Raw genomic sequence first — 16,582 nt, 5'->3', positions numbered from 1 at the left:
CTGTCCTAAACTGTTTAGCGCGCTGTACTGAGGTTCCATCTCTGAGATGATGACATTGCTTGAGAGGGTGAAAAATACTTCACCTGAATGTTATGAGTCTTAATTAATTAATGTTTATTAAGCCTACACAAGCCTATTATAAAAGGCTAAATGTTAAGTATCATTTACTTCTCATATGGTTGTCATATAGCTTGATATAGCAACTAAAACTCAGCATTGGATTAGGTGATATTCCTTCATAACCATGTTGTGGGGAGTCTGATTACTATTTTAAAGAACTCTGTGTTTTTTATAAGAAAGGGGTTAGGGAAAGACGGCTATTATTTTTCTACAAGGGTTCAATTTTTAATAGATTTATACTTCTCTTACATAAAACAATACAGAATGGTTAAAAAGCTAACATTTTGAAGTACTGAAAAGATATTTTATGTAACAGTTAATAATAATTTTTAAGCTAGTGTTTATCAGACATTTTGTGCCACACACTGCTCTGAACCCTATGCATGCATTAAAGCTAAAATTAGCATAATCCAACCCCAGTGGGCTGCATAGATTTCCAGATACACAACTGGTTCATCAGGGTGACGATGAGGGTGGAGGAGGACTTATATAGCACAAGGACTTTGGTTCCATAGTAATGGCTACCATTTATTGGACATACTTCATGACAGACACTGGACTAAGTAAATGCATTATCTTATTTTATTCTTACATTAACCCTTTGAGGTAGGGTTGACATCACCATTTAACAAAGTAGGAAAATAAGACTCAGAGAAGTTAAGTCAATTGCCTAAAATTGTGAATCCAGAAAGTGGCAGAACCAGGATTCAAATTTATGTCCTGCTGTCCCCAGATCATGAAATGCCTGTAGGAGGTACAGACAACTATGGTAAGTGGTTCATAAGGACTCAGTAACTGTTAGCTGTCTGTAAGACCGTTTAAATCATAGAATGACGTGCTCTAATGAAGGTGACCATCTTTCCACGTGTTTAATCATCTTTTCATATTTTTCAATGCCATGTGTATTTCCTTTTCTGTTAATTCATGTCTTTTGCTCTTTGGGATCTTTTTCTTATTGATTCAAATGATTTTTATTATAAAGTACTTAGAAATACAAGAAAGCATGACCAAGGAGTCATGATTAATTTCTCCCTCACCCTCATCTACTTTCACATAGCGCCAGTTTCTGTTGATTTTTCCTCTAAAATGTCTTATGTCTTAAAGACATCTAGTTCTTCTTTTTATGGAAAGATTATCAGTTTTTGTTTTATTTTGTTTTTTAAATATCAAGGACTAGGATACAGGAGTAAATGGCAAGACTAAGAGAAACTTGGACCACAGCAACTTTGTGTATCATGAATACAAATTAACTCCATCTTCTAATTCTTACTAAGGCTGTATCACTTTGTTTCACTTCTCAGCTGCTTTTTTCACAAAAAGTTACTGGTATACAAGCGACTCAGGCACATTTGCCTCAAAAATAGTCAAATTCGTGCGTCTGCAAAATTACAGACACCTTCCCCCAAGGTTCTACATCCAATAATGAACAGCCATGTGGTGTCGCCTGTCACTAGTACCCAGATTCCCCTTGCCTGAAATACCCTTACTATTCCTTCAAAGCCAGACTCCCATTAAATCTTACTATAAAAAAGTCCTATTCATTCTGTTATTGTCCTTAGCACACTAACATTTACTTAACTGCTTACTGACCAAATAGCTGGAAACAATAATCAGTTTAAGAAAAAGTCCCAGATCAATAAAGCTTTTATTGCATCCTTAAAATATCACCAATGAATCTGAAGCATCGTCTGGCATCTTGCTGTTTCAGTAGCCGGACAACTTAGATCTTATTCACCAGCCTGCTGAACTGTTCCTTTTCCAGAAACATAGATACCATCCCCAAATTTTCTGATATCCTTGTTTTTAACTGTTGTGGCTTGCTGAATCAAAGCAGCTGAATTTGATACCAGTTCAATGTCGTTTCCCTCAAGAATTAACTCATCAATTTCTGAGCCTGAGATACTGAACAAGCAACACCTGGCCTTACCTGAACCCTGTGCATATATTTTTCACCCAAGAAATTTCGGATTTCAACAAGAGAACCATTCTCCAGAATGACGATGTGGACGGGGAAGTGAGCACACACAGACCTCCTCTTGTAACGGAAGCCCAGTGTAACACCGCTGATCGTATTCTGTACATGACTACAGATAGCGCCAACGGTAGCCAGCTCTTTTCTATTTCCCCACCATTTGTCAGCCCGGAGCCTCTTCTTTTTCTTTCCAAGGAAACTGAGTTCTACATTGATGTGACTGAAGTCCCTCCTCAGGGTGCCTCTGGGACCCTTCACAGTAACTGTGCGTCCCTTCAAAGTGATGTCGACATTTTCTGTAATGCTGATAGTCTCATCGCTGAGAATGGTCTTCATCCTCGCAGTAGATGCGGCCAAGTTATCTATTTCTTTAATCTTCACTGCCACCATCCATACTAGCTTCTTTCAGCTTCCCCAATATGCAGAGTTCTTTTTCATCTTCAGGTCTTTGCACACACATCCCCTGTCAGAACATTCTGTCCCAACTCTTTGCATGACTGGTGCAGCTTGAAAAGTAAGTCCTCAGAGAGCCCATCCCTGCTTATCTTATCTTGGGAAAGTTTCCCTTCATTCCTACATTCTTTTCCTATTTCATAACACTTAACGCTATTTATAATATATGACATTATAAATTCTTTGCATTGCACTTAATGAATTAATATTTGTAAAATGCTTAGTACAGTGTAAGGCCTGTAGTAAGTACTACATGTAATGATTTTAAAAAACAACTCTCATAAGCCTCACAACCCTATTTGTGCTATTAATGTCACCTTTTTACAGAGGGACAAACTGAGGAACAGTGAAATTAAACAACCCGTCCAAGGCTGCACAGCTAATAAGCAGCAGAGCTTAGCTACAAACTCAGCCTGGCACCAAAGTTCACATGCCTAACCATTTTCTATATTTCCTTTTCAATCCAGGACCTAGCATAGTGCCTTGCACCTACTAGGTATATTCAATGAATATCTGTTTAATAAATGAAGGAACAGCTCTAATAAGAAAATAAGATTTACCTATAATCCTACCACATAGAAATTTGGGGATTCATTCTTTAGATTATTTTTTCTAGTGCAAGGTTAGATTTTTTAATCAAAATCATAACTTAGAAATCATTTTGAAGAGCACAAATAGGCATCAATGTATAATAAATTTACATTTTATTCTTTTTTAAAATTTATTTATGATTTCAAGTCAATGTTCTTCCTTTAGATGAGGGTAGAAGGTTGGGAAGGAAAGAATAATTCTTTAAATAAAAGAGAAAGAATTTTTTCTAAAGTATTCTCACCCTCCTTATCTCTAGGCAGAGGCCACCAAAGCAAGCTAGAAAGTTTAGGGAAAGGATGAGCATTAAAAAATATACATTATACTTCTTTAAGTCAAGTGTGTTTTAAAATTTCTCATTAGAATTATTTTTAGAAAATCAGGGAACCCTCCTACACTGTTGGTGGGAATGTAGTTTGGTGCAGCCGTTACGGAAAACAGTATGGAGATTCCTCAAAAGACTAAAAATAGACTTATCATATGATCCAGCAATCCCACTCCTGGGCATATATCCAGAGGGAACTTTAATTCGAAAAGATATATACACCCTAATGTTCATAGCAGCACTATTTACAATAGCCAAGACCTGGAAACAACCTAAATGTCCATTGACAGAGGACTAGATAAAGAAGTTGTGGTATATTTATATGAGGGAATAGTACTCAGCCACAGAAAATAATAAAATAATGCCATTTGCAGCAACATGGATGGACCTGGAGATTGTCATTCTAAGTGATGTAAGCCAGAAAGAGAAAGAAAAATACCATACCACTTATATGTGGAATCTAAAAATAAAGACAAATGAACTTACTTACAAAACAGAAAAAGACTTACAGACAGAAAACAAACTTATAGTTATCAGGGGGGATGTGGGTGGGAAGGGATAAATTGGGAATTTGAGATTTGCAGATACTAACTATGATATATAAGATACATACACAAGTTTCTTCTATATAGCACAGGGAACTATATTCAATATCTTGTAGTAATCTATAAGGAAAAAGAATATGAAAACGAATATATGTATGTTCATGTATGACTGAATGATTGTTCTGTACACCAGAAATTGACACAACATTGTAAACTGACTATACTTCATTAAAAAAAATTATTTTTAGAAAATCAATTGACAAGCATTTTCTATGTTCCCAAAGCATAGCAAACGTCCACTGTTTACAATATAAATCATATAAATCAGATAATCAATGATGATCATGTGGCTATATTAATGGGGAAACTGGATAAAGAGACAGCGTTGACCCCCAAAAGGGCAAGAAAAACAAGTGAAGGCTGCTGGTAAAGCGCCAAGAGGAAGCGTCTCCATATGCCGGTTTGCGCAGTTTCAAAAGATTTTTTGTTCTTTTAAAGTAGCTTCAGGATAAATAACTTGTAGCAGCTGGTCATCAAATTCACGCACACTCATGGGAGGCCTACCTCGCTAAAACTGACTATGCATAATTTATCCATGGGCTCTCGAGGGAGAATTGGATTGGTTTGTTGCTCCTTCTCAGTGTCTCCCTCCTGTCCCTCAACAGTAACGGGATGAAGCAGACGGATGCCCTGAATGGTGTCTGGTTACAGCCATAGGTGCTGCATTTGGGAGCACCCCAGCTTTCTGAGACAGAGTTAGCTGATAGGATTGCCGGAGTGTAATCCAATGCAGTCATTGCAGAGGGAGCCTTGTATCACATTACCTTTGAAAATATTTTCATCTAGAAACACCATACACTGGATACAAAATCCATGGCTACCTGGCCTGTGGGTGTGGCCTACAACTTACTATTCGGAGCCCTCTCCTATTTGTTTTCATGGGTATACAGAAATCTTGAGCTAGGAATACAGTGAGAGAATTTGAAAATTAAAACAGAGTCAAGCTAAGTATTTTTGAATGCTCTTAAAAGACCAGAAAAGAAAAAAGAAAAAGACTAGTTTAGATCACATCAGAAGTTTCCTTTGTAGTCTGCAAAGCTGATTGCTTACAGCTGAAGGAACCCAGAGGAAGCAGGCACACCACGATTCTGAAGCTCAGGGTTTTTTTTTCTATCATTCAATTGCACCCAACTCCCAACTATTGAAAAAAAAGAAAAAGAAAGATGATTTAGAATGAAAGGGTTGCTCATCTGTATTACAAGTCCCTTCAGTGGTTCACTCCAGGATGTCCGGGACCCCAGGATGGAGGTGAGTCTCTATTGCTACTGCCACTGTTGACCTCTTGGTGTGGACTGCGGCATGTGCTGGCTGAAGACAGAGCATATTGCTTTATGCAGAACAACATCTCAGTGGATCATGTACTTAAAGCTCCTAACTGTAACCTAGTTACATTCTTTTTAAGAGAAAGTATTATTATTTTTCTGTTTTTAAGGGGGGAAGGTATATAGGTTTATTTCCTTATTTATTTTAATGGAGGTAATGGGGATTGAACCTAGGACTTTTGCATTGCTAAGCACACACACTACCACTGAGCTATACCCTCCCCTGCTCTAGTTACATTCTTAATGACACATGTAAAGGAGTAAGAAGAATTTGGATTGTTGAATCATTGCCTCCAATAGTCAACTCCTAGTTTCATTATAGTCAGTAGGGTTATCTTAGAAGAGTGGGGTTCAGGATCTAAATGCTAAGTGTTAAGTTCTCTAGTGGAAGGAGGCAAGGAAGTGTTGGTAGAAAAAACGCTTGCTTTCTCCTCTACCTCTGGGCCATATACATTCTGTCTGGAGGCTAGCAGAGGTCTCAACATAGAATAGAGGGCATTGAGGGTGAGGTTACAAGACTGTCTCAGGCACACAGCCCCACAGTTTTCCTTTGAAGATGGAAACAATCCTCTGATGTATAACATGACATATAACGTTTGTACTAACACTAAATGGGCCTGGTGAATAGAACAAACATCACCTACCAGCCAGAAACAATGATTCACTGATCATCTTTGATCTCTAACCACTAAGAAGTTTTGGTGTTTCCATCTGTAGACATTCTTCATCAATTCCATCAGCTCCCCAGTCATCCCAGCCACGTTTATCTTCTTCTCTTAAACTAGGCAAATTAGGGAGGTTAAGCCAGCACTTCTGCACCAAAATCAGACTTCATAAGAAGGTAAACCTGCAGGAAGAGCCGTCAGTGTAGTGAGCACTGTGTTGTTCATCCCTCTTCGGGGTCCAGACTAAACTGTTTCCACAGGGCGAGAGCACTATGATGTGCTGGCCTCATTTGCTCCAAGGGTTCACTCGCAGGGTGATTTGTGAGCTATTGCTGAGCACACAATGGTCAGTACAGCTGCATAAGCAGTCATGGCCCCATATATATTCACCTGAACTCAGTAAACCAAATTGGGTTCTCTAGAAGGGTTCTGTTGGAATCTCTTCGGATGCACCTTTGGATTGCAAGACTGAGCTGAGTATTGATGTGGGAAGATGCTCCAGTTCTTTCCAGCTACTTGTAAGGGGCCCATTACAATTCTAAGGATGTAGGTTCCTTTGATAGAAATTTTTTTTTTAATATTTTGCAAGCACACACAAAAATAACAATAATAACGACAGAAGCTGTTTTCCTGTTTATAATGACTGAGTTCTTCAGTCTTCTAGCTTGTCTTGGTGATTGCTCATTTTCTTCTTTTTCTTAAGAGTCATAGCAAAAACTAAATTTTATCAGTTTAAATGGAATGATATCTTAGAAACTAGGATCTGGCTAACAAAAGGTCTTTTCTTCCTTAGCGAGAAGGGCTTGGAGCTCAGCAGTGAGCACCTCAAGATACAAAGAAGGTGAGGATGAGTCTAGAGCTGTAACTTGGGTCATTAAAAGTCCTGCAAAACTAGAATTCACCTTTCTCTTCTCTTTTCTCTGTAGGCATTTAAAGGTGATTTTTTCCGTACAAAATTAGACAACTTTTTAATATTGAAATATATCTGACATATAACAATGTATAATTTCAAGGTATAATGTTAACTTGGTACATTTATATATTGTAATACAATTACCATTGTAGTGATACTTAGACCTCTCTCATGTTACATAATTATTTTTTAAGTGGTTGGAAAAATTAAGTTCTAATCTATCAACAAGTTTGATGATTATAATATAATATTGCAGTCTATATTCATTGTACTGTGCATTAGATCTCTAGGACTAATTTACTGTTCATTGCAAATTTATACCCTTAAACAATATCTGTCTTATCACCCTGCCCCTTCCCTTCCCTGGTAACTGCCATTCTATGCTCTGTTTTTATGAGTCTGGCCTTTTTAGATTCCACATATAAGTTATATCATACAATACTGTCTTTCTGACATTTCTCTTAGCACAATGTGCTCAAGGTCCATTAATTATCATGAATGGAAGGATGTCCTTCTTTTTCATTATATATAAGACCTCTTCTTTATCCATTCATCCACTGATGGGCACTTAGGTTATTTCCATATCTTGCCTATTGTTAATGATGTTGCAATAAACATGGGAGTGCAGGTATCTCTTTGATATCCTATTTTCATTTCCTTTGGGTGTGTACCCAGAAGTAGAATTGCTGGATCATATGGTAGATCTATTTTTAATTTCCTGAGGAACTTTCATATTGTTTTCCATAGTGGCTGAACCAATTTACATTTCCAATGACACTGTACAAAGGTTCCCTTTCCTCCACATCCTTGTCAACACATGTTATCTCTTTTCTTCTTGATGACAGCCATTCTGACAGGTGTTAGGCTGTATCTCATTGTGGTTTTGCTTTGTATTTCCCTGATGATTAGCAATATTGAGCATCTTTTCATGTACTTGTTGGACATTTGGATGTCTTAGATAATGTTTTATCTAAAATTATTGATAATTTTCACCATCAAACAATAAATTCATTTACAGGTAGATTTTTAAAGCAGTTTTAAGGCTCCTATAGAGATCATGTTTCATATATGCCATTTCTCCCTTTATCTGTAAATATCCCACAGATAAAAGAGTACCTAGCCTTCCGTACCTGGGCATTCTTCAGTACTCCAACACCGAGATTGGTTTTGTTTTTCATTTTTAAACTACCATTATGGAATGCTCGCTCTATACAAAGCAGTCTGCCGAGAGCTTTACATACTTTATCTCACGTTCATCTAGTAATTCTGTGAACTTGGTATTATTATGATTCGCATTTTTCAGAAGAGGAAACTAAGACTCAGAAAAGTTAAGTAAGTTGCCTGATGGCATATAATGAATGAGGTGGAGAAGCTGAAATTCAAATTCAGGTCTCCCAATTCCCGTTTCCTCACTGTGCTTTTTACTTTCCTGGGAAGCGTTTGCCTCGTTCTTCAACTTTGGTTGGAGTAGCCTGTAATTCTGTTCCTACACCTCACTTTACAGTTGATACTAGACTGTTCAAGTAATTCTGATTGTTAAGCAATGAAAATTCTTCTTCCTCTTCTCCTCTTCCACCATCTTCTTCTCTCTCTCTCTCTCTCACTTTATTTATTTTTTTATTTTTTAAAATGTCAAAATAAGCTTATTTGGATTTGGGATACCAGGGAACTATCTCTGAGAATTAAAATCTCAGAAACATTCACATTTATTTTGATTTATTTTTTCCTGTAAAATTGAGTTTGGTGAAAGACAGTATTTGTGCATTTTGTATGTATATATTTGTTTTTAAGTTTATTTATTTATTTATTTAAATTGAGGTATAGTCAGTTACAATGTGTCAATTTCTGGTGTACAGCATAATAGTTCAGTCATACATATATTTGCTTTCGTATTCTTTTTCATTATAGGTTACCACATGATATTGATTATAGTTCCCTGTGCTATACAGAAGAAATTGTTTTTTATTCTCTCTCTCACTTTAAACAAAATATTTTTTATCTGAGTTCTCTAACATTGGTACATATCTACAAATTCAAATTTTTGTACAATGTTTTATAGACATCTTTACCACATTTAGTTTTTATTCCTTTCTTGGAGAATTTAGCTCATGTAGTTTTGGTCAAACATATTACTTTAGCTTTATAGGTTATATAATAAATCATAAGTTCATGGACTCATAAAAACTTAGATGGGGGAGAGGACCTCAGAGGGCTGCTCGTCCAGCCCTGTCACTATGTAGACAAGGGAGGCCGGCTGGTGATTGCGGGTCCCGTGGTTGAGTCAGAGCCTTAGTTACTCCACCTAGCACCGAAGGTAATTTTACTAGTTCTAAGAAGTTGTCCTGAAACCTTATCAATCAAGAAGAGAGATATAAATGGATGTTTTCAACTTTATTTAAAAGAATAAAAGACATACCAAGTGGCAGCTGGTTTTGCTCTGACCATTTTCAGGAGTCTCCCCAAGACACACTGATACCCCCAGATGGAGAGAGCTTGGCAGGACTGCTCAGAACAAGACAGCTTCTTGAACTAGGTCCTGCCTGGGGTCTAATCAGAAGAGGGATGCTCGGTGACAGACTGGCCTCCAGTTGTTCAGAGGGCCTTTTGTTCCTTGGTCCTATTTCTGTCAGTCCATCTCCGCCTTTCTCTAGCTTACAAGGGAAAATCAGGAGAATGGAACCAGGACATCTGGAGGGACAGATGAAAAATCACCAGAACAGAGAAGGTGGGTGATTATGTTTGAGCTGAGCCAGCTTTCAGAGTCACATAACTTAGAGGTCCATCAGTGATGTGTGGACAGGTGGCAGCCACAGTGCTTTAAAAAAATCAATCTTTTACATCCATCCCAAGCTCCTATTTGGGGAGAACAAATTTCAAATAGCATTTCATAAGAGAAGTTGATAAATATTTGGTCATTAACTAGAGACCAATGGCTCCCTCAAAATGTAACGGATGAAAAATTTAGCACCCCCCCCCGCTTTTATTCCTTGTTTATACACCACTGATTATGTTAATATAGTATTTAAAATGGGTTGCTCTTGGCTGAGTTTCCCGCCTTCAGGATTATAACCGCATTTTCTCTAGATGAAAAGCTTCCATTTGGTTCTGACGTAACAACAGGACAAGCACAGTTTCATAGTTTCCTACATGACATACATTATCTTTAACAACGAGGCTCTTTCCATTTTGCACAGGCTAGGACACACAATGAAGACAATCAATGAAAACCAGAAGATCTATCGTGACCATTAAGAACATCAGGACCAGGCAGCAAGGGATAAAGGTCAGGCAGCACATACATGGATGAGGCCGATTTCTCAGAAGATACAACTTCTAAACAAGAGGCGGATTTGCCTTATGATGTGGATTTCTCCCAAATTGAGATATACAGTGATTATAAGTTTAGCTCAAAAAATGACATCCCTCATATCTCAAATCAAATTAATTTAGCAGCAGATGACCCACAAGAAAAGGCTACACATAGAGAGACCTGCAGGAAGGCAGACATGGCCACAACGCTGGATAAAACGACTGAAAATCCTGTCAACACAAAATGTGTTAAAGAGGAACCATGCCCCATGAATCTTCATGGTCCAGCTAATGAAGGAGACCCTTCAAAGTCCAACATTTCTGATATTTTACTCCATCATCTTTGCAAAGAGGAATTCTCAAGAGGTCAAGGCATTAATTGTGAAACTCTCCCAGAGATCTCTCCTGCTGACAGTTTTGATGAGGCTATTAAAAATACTGTTTTGCAGCACGTTAAGAATTCTTGGCCAACAGAACAATCCCCAGAACTCAGTGACCAACTTGATCCCAAAAGGGATGGTGAAAACAGCAATTACCCTATTTGTTCTCCAACCACGGCAGAAGAAAACACTTCTGATTTAGAAGAGCCAGTGACTGATGGAGAAGGCAGCCATCAAGAAAATTCAAATTTTCTAACTAAAATCAAGAGTCCAAGTGATAAACAAAAAAGTTGCCAAGGGCAGACACCCCCAAAACAGCAGGGTGGAAAGGCAAGTTCAGGCAACAGGTTCAAATATGGCCAAGATCAAGTTCATTACTGGTTCTCTGATTACTGGTTCTCTAAGGTTGCTCCCAAAGTGAAAATTCCTAAAAATAACATCATTGGTAAACCACCTACAGCAGATAAACAAGCCTGTTTTTCTCCTACATTGAGAGATAAGTCAGCTATCGTGCAAGGTATTTCAGAACGCACATCTAGGTCAAATTATGTTGAAAAACAAGAGGAGAAATGGAAAACTACTGAACCTTCACAACAGATAGAGGTGAGTGAAAGAAGTCTCCAGGAAATATATAATCAGGGCCATTGCTCATTTGTATCAGGGTGGGTCTTTGGAAGGTACATGGAACTGAGTTCTGGGTCTGTGGTTCTGGGTTCTGCACCAGTACCTTGACCTCTTAGAAGCTCAGTGGGTATTGTCACAAGAAGAATCAGGGGCTGGACTAACAACAACACGTAATAGAATAAAAGCCAAACATTTTAACCTGGAATTTGAGTTTCCCCATTTTTTAATGTCATCCTAGCCTTCTAAACTGAGCTCCCCTCCCCCAGGAGTCATCCTCGGATACCTGGCTGGCTCTGCCCTCTCTGAGCTCCTGCCTTACATGGAACATCTCATCTCTGAGCATGAGGACCTGCTCATTTTCATTGCTTCCTTCAATTCCTTGTTGGCCACAGGACTTTTCAGAATCTCCACCCCCACCACTCAATCACAGGCTTTCCCACCCTTGTTTGTTTAGGATTCTGTCAGAGTGTTTATCTCAGCCTGTTTTGGACCATAATAATTTGGAAACATTTGTTTCTTCCTCTAGACTTGAAGACTCCAGAGGCAGCAAACTTGTCTTCATTTTTCTAAGTTCCTAATTGCCTAAGTTTCCCCAGAGGCCTGGCCCTGTGTTTGCATATATTATGCCCTTGGTTATGAATGCTAAATTGAATTGAATTAAGATCTTTAATAACATATTTCAATATTGTTCTATTGGCAACTATTTAGTACAAGATTTTGTTAATGTTTAATTTATACTATTTCCCCTTTCCTCATCTTCCCATCCTTCCAGCTCCCCTTCCTAACACACTCAGGCTCAGGATCTCATTGACTGTTGGAGGTTCAATAGTTAGGTAAGTTTACACTAATGAGAGAGTCAATAGTTTAGTTCTCTGGCACTTTGCCAGGACTGTGTGATCTTTCTTTTAAGAGTCATATGAAGGGCACCCTGACTGAACACTCTGCCTTTTTCCATTTCCACCCCTTCATGCTTCATCTGCCTTCTCTTTCAACCGAATGTTCTGGGGAGTTTGAGCAGAACCACCTCACCCCTACCTCCACCCCCCCACCCTACCCCCCCACATACCTGGAGCCAGCAGCCCACCTGGCCTTGACTGGAATGCTTCTCTCAGTCTTGGGGAAATATGCACCCCTGTGACATTGGGAAGACCCCGAGTTCCTCACTCTGCTTGCAGGAGAACACCCCTGGGTGGGCACAGTCCTCAGTGCCCTGTGGTTAGTAGGGGCAGAATGGATGTCAAGTTCATCCATCTCTAGCAATGGGAGTCTGAAGTCAGGTGTCTGATTCTCTCTGGCCCTGTCAGTTCAGGTTGGAGAACTGGACCCTGTTGGTTCCATGTCCATCACGTAACTGAGATATTTACAACAATCATTGTCTAGTTTGGCCACTATAACAGCTCTCTAGCGTGTTTCTGAGCTATGTGTGTTGGGAACAATGGGCAGACCCTCCAGGTAAATCACTCTGGAATTTGAACTCTTGTCCAATTAGCCTGTGGTGAGAAAAGGGCATGTCCTGTGTAAACAATCACTATCTTGACACATTTTGGAACTTAATGCATACTGTTTTCTATTATTCTCTGGAGTGTGGCTACCATTGTGTTCAGTGTTAGCGACGGCACCAGCAACAGAGTTGGTGATGAGACCAGCAATGGTTCCTGCCCTTGTGGAGCTTATGGTCTAGTTTTAGGAGACATGTCTGAGTATTCCACATAATAATATCAAACATGATAGTAGTAACAGCTAACATGTATTGAATGATTACCACATACCAGATATTATGGTAACACTTAACGTGATGGGGTTGGTTCTATTACCACCCCCATCTCACTGCTGAGGAACTTGAGGTTCACAGTGATGAAGAAATTGCTCTGGGTCACCCAGCAGGTAAGTGTCAGGGTGCAATTCACCCTTGGCATCAGGGCGTCAGCTCTTGACACAACACTGGTTACCTCCACAATGACCAGAACATGTTGGGTCATTCTGAATAATGGCATCACTGGTGATTCTCAACAGTAATGTTTTCTTATCCTTTAATTGTGCAGATGGAGCCCACAATACATATCCACCAAGAACATCTTGCAGGTACTAGTATTTTTAAACCTCTTCGATTTAAATATATATTTTGGGGGGTGCGAAGGAATAAATTGGGAGTTCGAGATTTGCAGATACTGACTGGTATATATAAAATAGATAAACAAGTTTATACTGTATAGCACAGGGAACTATATTTGATATCTTGTAGTAGCTTATGGTGAAAAAGAATATGAAAACAAATACATGTAATGACTGAAGCACTGTGCTGGACACCAGAAACTGACACAATGTTGTAAACTGACTATATTTCAAAAAAAAGTAAAAAAAAAGATATATTTTTTGAAAAAAATTATTTTGATAGCAAACGGTGGTGATTGCCACAGATTTCTGTTTTCAGTTCTTAATAAAACCACAATGATAGTCAAAACTTACTCTTTCTTATACAGGAGTAGAATCTGAGACAGATGTCTCTAAGTTGCCATCTACTTCTCAGAAAGACCCTCCAAGTTCTTCTTACATATTTCAAAAGATATCCCAAGGGAAACAGATGTGTCAGAAGTTAAAAGAGCAGACCGATCAACTGAAGACTAAAGTAATATTTTTAAAGCTTATTATGAACAATAGAAATAACCAAATTCAAACAGGACACCGAGCCATTAATGAAGTATTGCTTTTTTTTCCACTGCAGGTAAAAGAATTTTCCAAAAGCATAGCACAGGACTCTCCCTATCATTTGCAAGACAGGAGGCTGGTAATAAATGTTATCCGGTTTTTAAAAACTTCATTAGGGAATTTGATGTGGGAAAATACAAATGACTTAACAGCATCTTGTTTTCTCTACATTGGTGGGAGTGGAAATGCTCTGGCAAGAAATGTTTTGCTGAAGATTAAGCTATCTTTGTGTTACAGGGACTAAGAGAGCTTAGAATTCTATTTCTATATGCATATAGCCCTTTGTCCTTCTCAAGGAATATATTATTTATGGCTATTATTCCTTAACAGTCATCCCATAATAAGTCTGAGACCATGGTAGGTTCAAGAGAATAACATGTCATAAAGGTCAAGCACATCCAGATTTGATGGGTCCTAGGGGATACAGGCTATAAAAATTGCCAGTATCTGAAGATCCTGAAGCTATGCTTTTAAGACCAAAGTCTTTGACTTTTACATTCTTGCTTGCTGTTGCCTTTAATCAAATCACTAATTTATGTTGTAACCACAGACTTGTTCCTCAGTGCCAGGGTCATGGGAAGTGGGAGTGAAGCATGGCAATGGGACAAAGATCTGAGACTGCTAGGGGAAAAAAAAGCTGAAGAGTAGTTTAGGCCATTGGATCAGCAACAAGACAGGTGGCCAGAAGTCCTGATGTAAAGGACAAGAGAAGAGCTCAGGGCAGGCTGTGCTTCAGAAATCAGGCAGCATAGACCAAAACTAGGAGGGCCCAAATGTTAAGAGGCATACTTCATTATTTATTCTTTTATCATAGTAATCAAATAACTCATATATTCATTCAACAAACATCTATGGGGGTACTTCCTATGACCCAGACTCTATACCTGGCAGTAGAAATTTGGAGATAAAGAAACAATTTCTTTTTCAAGTGGCTTACAGTCTCCTAGGAACAACAGATTGGCAAATAGACAAGTAACATACAGCTTGAGGAAGGTTACATATGGTGCTCATGGCAGCCTTGAAGGGGCTCACCCTTGCCAGTTAGAGGGCACTTTGGAAGGCTTCCTGGAAGTGACCTCTGAGCTAGGCACTGTAGGAAGAATATTAGTGAGCTTGGCAGAGTAGGGGCAAAGGTGTTCCAGGAAAAGGAATCAGCAGGTGCAATGGCCCAGGGACAAGAAAGTGCTGAGGGCGTGAGGAACTGTATGACTCTGTAATTGACCAGATGGAGCTCAGGGGGGAGGGAGGAGACTAGAGAGGTAGATAAGGACCACATCCTGAAAAGCCTTTACCCCATGCTGAGGAGCTTAGATTAATTTCATTCTGAGATGGAGTGAAGGGGCAACAGTAGAGGATTTAAAGCTGAGAACAGCAGGCACCATGGGGGCAAGATGATAGGGACAGAGATTGGCTAGAAAGTCATAATCTAGGCAACAAGTTATGAGGTCCTAAACCAAGGCTGGCAATGAGGATGGCGAGGGGGCCAAGTCTAAGAATTTAAGGAAGTGGTGGCAGATTGATTGCGGTAAACAAAGGAAGGGAGGAGGTTTGGATGAGTTCCAGATTTCTAGCTTGGGTAACAAAGGTCAAGAATAAAAGTGGAGGATCCAGTTCTGAATGGGTGTGGGAGGAAGGCAGGAGGCAAGATGTCAAGTTCAGTTTGGGACATTTTGAGGTACCTGTAGGACATCCGATTGGAGAGGTCCAGTAGAGCAATGGATCTGAACCTCGGAGGAGTTGTCTGGGTCAGAAATGTAGATGTGGGTATAGTTGTAGGCTGAAGCTGTGAGGTATAGAAGGCTGCCTAGGCAAACATGCAGAGGAAGCAGTGAAGAAATCCAAGGATAGAACATGAGAAACAGCAACCAGGGGCAGGTAAAAAAAAAGAGGGGTCCACAAAGGAGACTGATGGGGAGGGATGCAAAAGGCCAAGGCAGACCTGGAAGGGGCTGAACTATAGAAGCCAAGAGGAAAGAGGGTTTTGAGAAGAGGGGAGGGGGCCCCACCATCAAATGTTCAAGCAAGGAAGGAAAGCAAGGTGTGCACTGGGCTTGGCAACCAAGAAGTCATGAGGGACCTTGGCAACACTGATTTCAATGAAGTGGTGGATCTATGGACACCAGATTGTGGGAGTTAACGAGTGAATGATAAAGGAGATCTCCAAAACCCCAGGCTTTCAAGAAACTGGGAGAACATAGAATTGTAAAGGGTCAGGCAAAGCAGAGGAAATTGCTTCAAGGCATTAACCTTCTGAGGCCTCAATTCAGGAAGTTTCTTCCTGTGTTAGAGGGTGTGTGAGGATTCATGTTGGGACTGAGAGGAGAGTAAAGGTGACTCCTGACAGTGTCAGCCTTGGTCTGAGAGATCCAGGCCCATTTGCTTCCCTGGTGTAGGAAAGCCAGATGGGGCTAAAACTAACCTTCTCAGCACAAGCAGCACAACATCGTAGAAAGCGTTTGGCTTTTGGAGCAGACATCCTGGTTCTATGTATTGGTTGTACGATCTTAGACATGTAGCATGTGTTCCCATATCAGAGTTAAGAGAGTTAAATGAGCTACATTTATGGCAAGAAAACTACACCCTAACTTCTTCCGAGCTAT

The 16,582-nt window shown here is 39.5% G+C and overlaps 1 protein-coding gene, 1 long non-coding RNA gene and 1 pseudogene across 2 annotated transcripts in view; 1 reads left to right on the top strand and 2 right to left on the bottom strand.

Moving 5' to 3' along the window:
- LOC141578621 (uncharacterized) overlaps nucleotides 1–16,582 on the bottom strand; it is a 31,753-nt gene that overhangs the window by 11,537 nt on the left and 3,634 nt on the right. The window lies entirely within an intron of this gene.
- On the bottom strand, nucleotides 584–3,005 carry LOC105070477 (large ribosomal subunit protein uL6 pseudogene; annotated as a pseudogene).
- Nucleotides 10,144–16,582, top strand: part of AKNAD1 (AKNA domain containing 1) — a 31,873-nt gene continuing 25,434 nt past the window's right edge. The window contains exons 1-4 of the mRNA XM_074370089.1: nucleotides 10,144–11,255; nucleotides 13,319–13,358; nucleotides 13,757–13,902; nucleotides 13,999–14,061. Coding sequence (XP_074226190.1) covers nucleotides 10,263–11,255; nucleotides 13,319–13,358; nucleotides 13,757–13,902; nucleotides 13,999–14,061 — 1,242 coding nt within the window. The 5' untranslated portion in view covers nucleotides 10,144–10,262. The remainder of the gene's footprint in view (nucleotides 11,256–13,318; nucleotides 13,359–13,756; nucleotides 13,903–13,998; nucleotides 14,062–16,582) is intronic.

Source organism: Camelus bactrianus, chromosome 9 (genome assembly GCF_048773025.1).
Source record: "Camelus bactrianus isolate YW-2024 breed Bactrian camel chromosome 9, ASM4877302v1, whole genome shotgun sequence".
Lineage (NCBI taxonomy): Eukaryota > Metazoa > Chordata > Mammalia > Artiodactyla > Camelidae > Camelus > Camelus bactrianus.
Note: the sequence above shows the minus strand (reverse complement) of the source record. Positions and strands in the feature narration are given on the sequence as shown.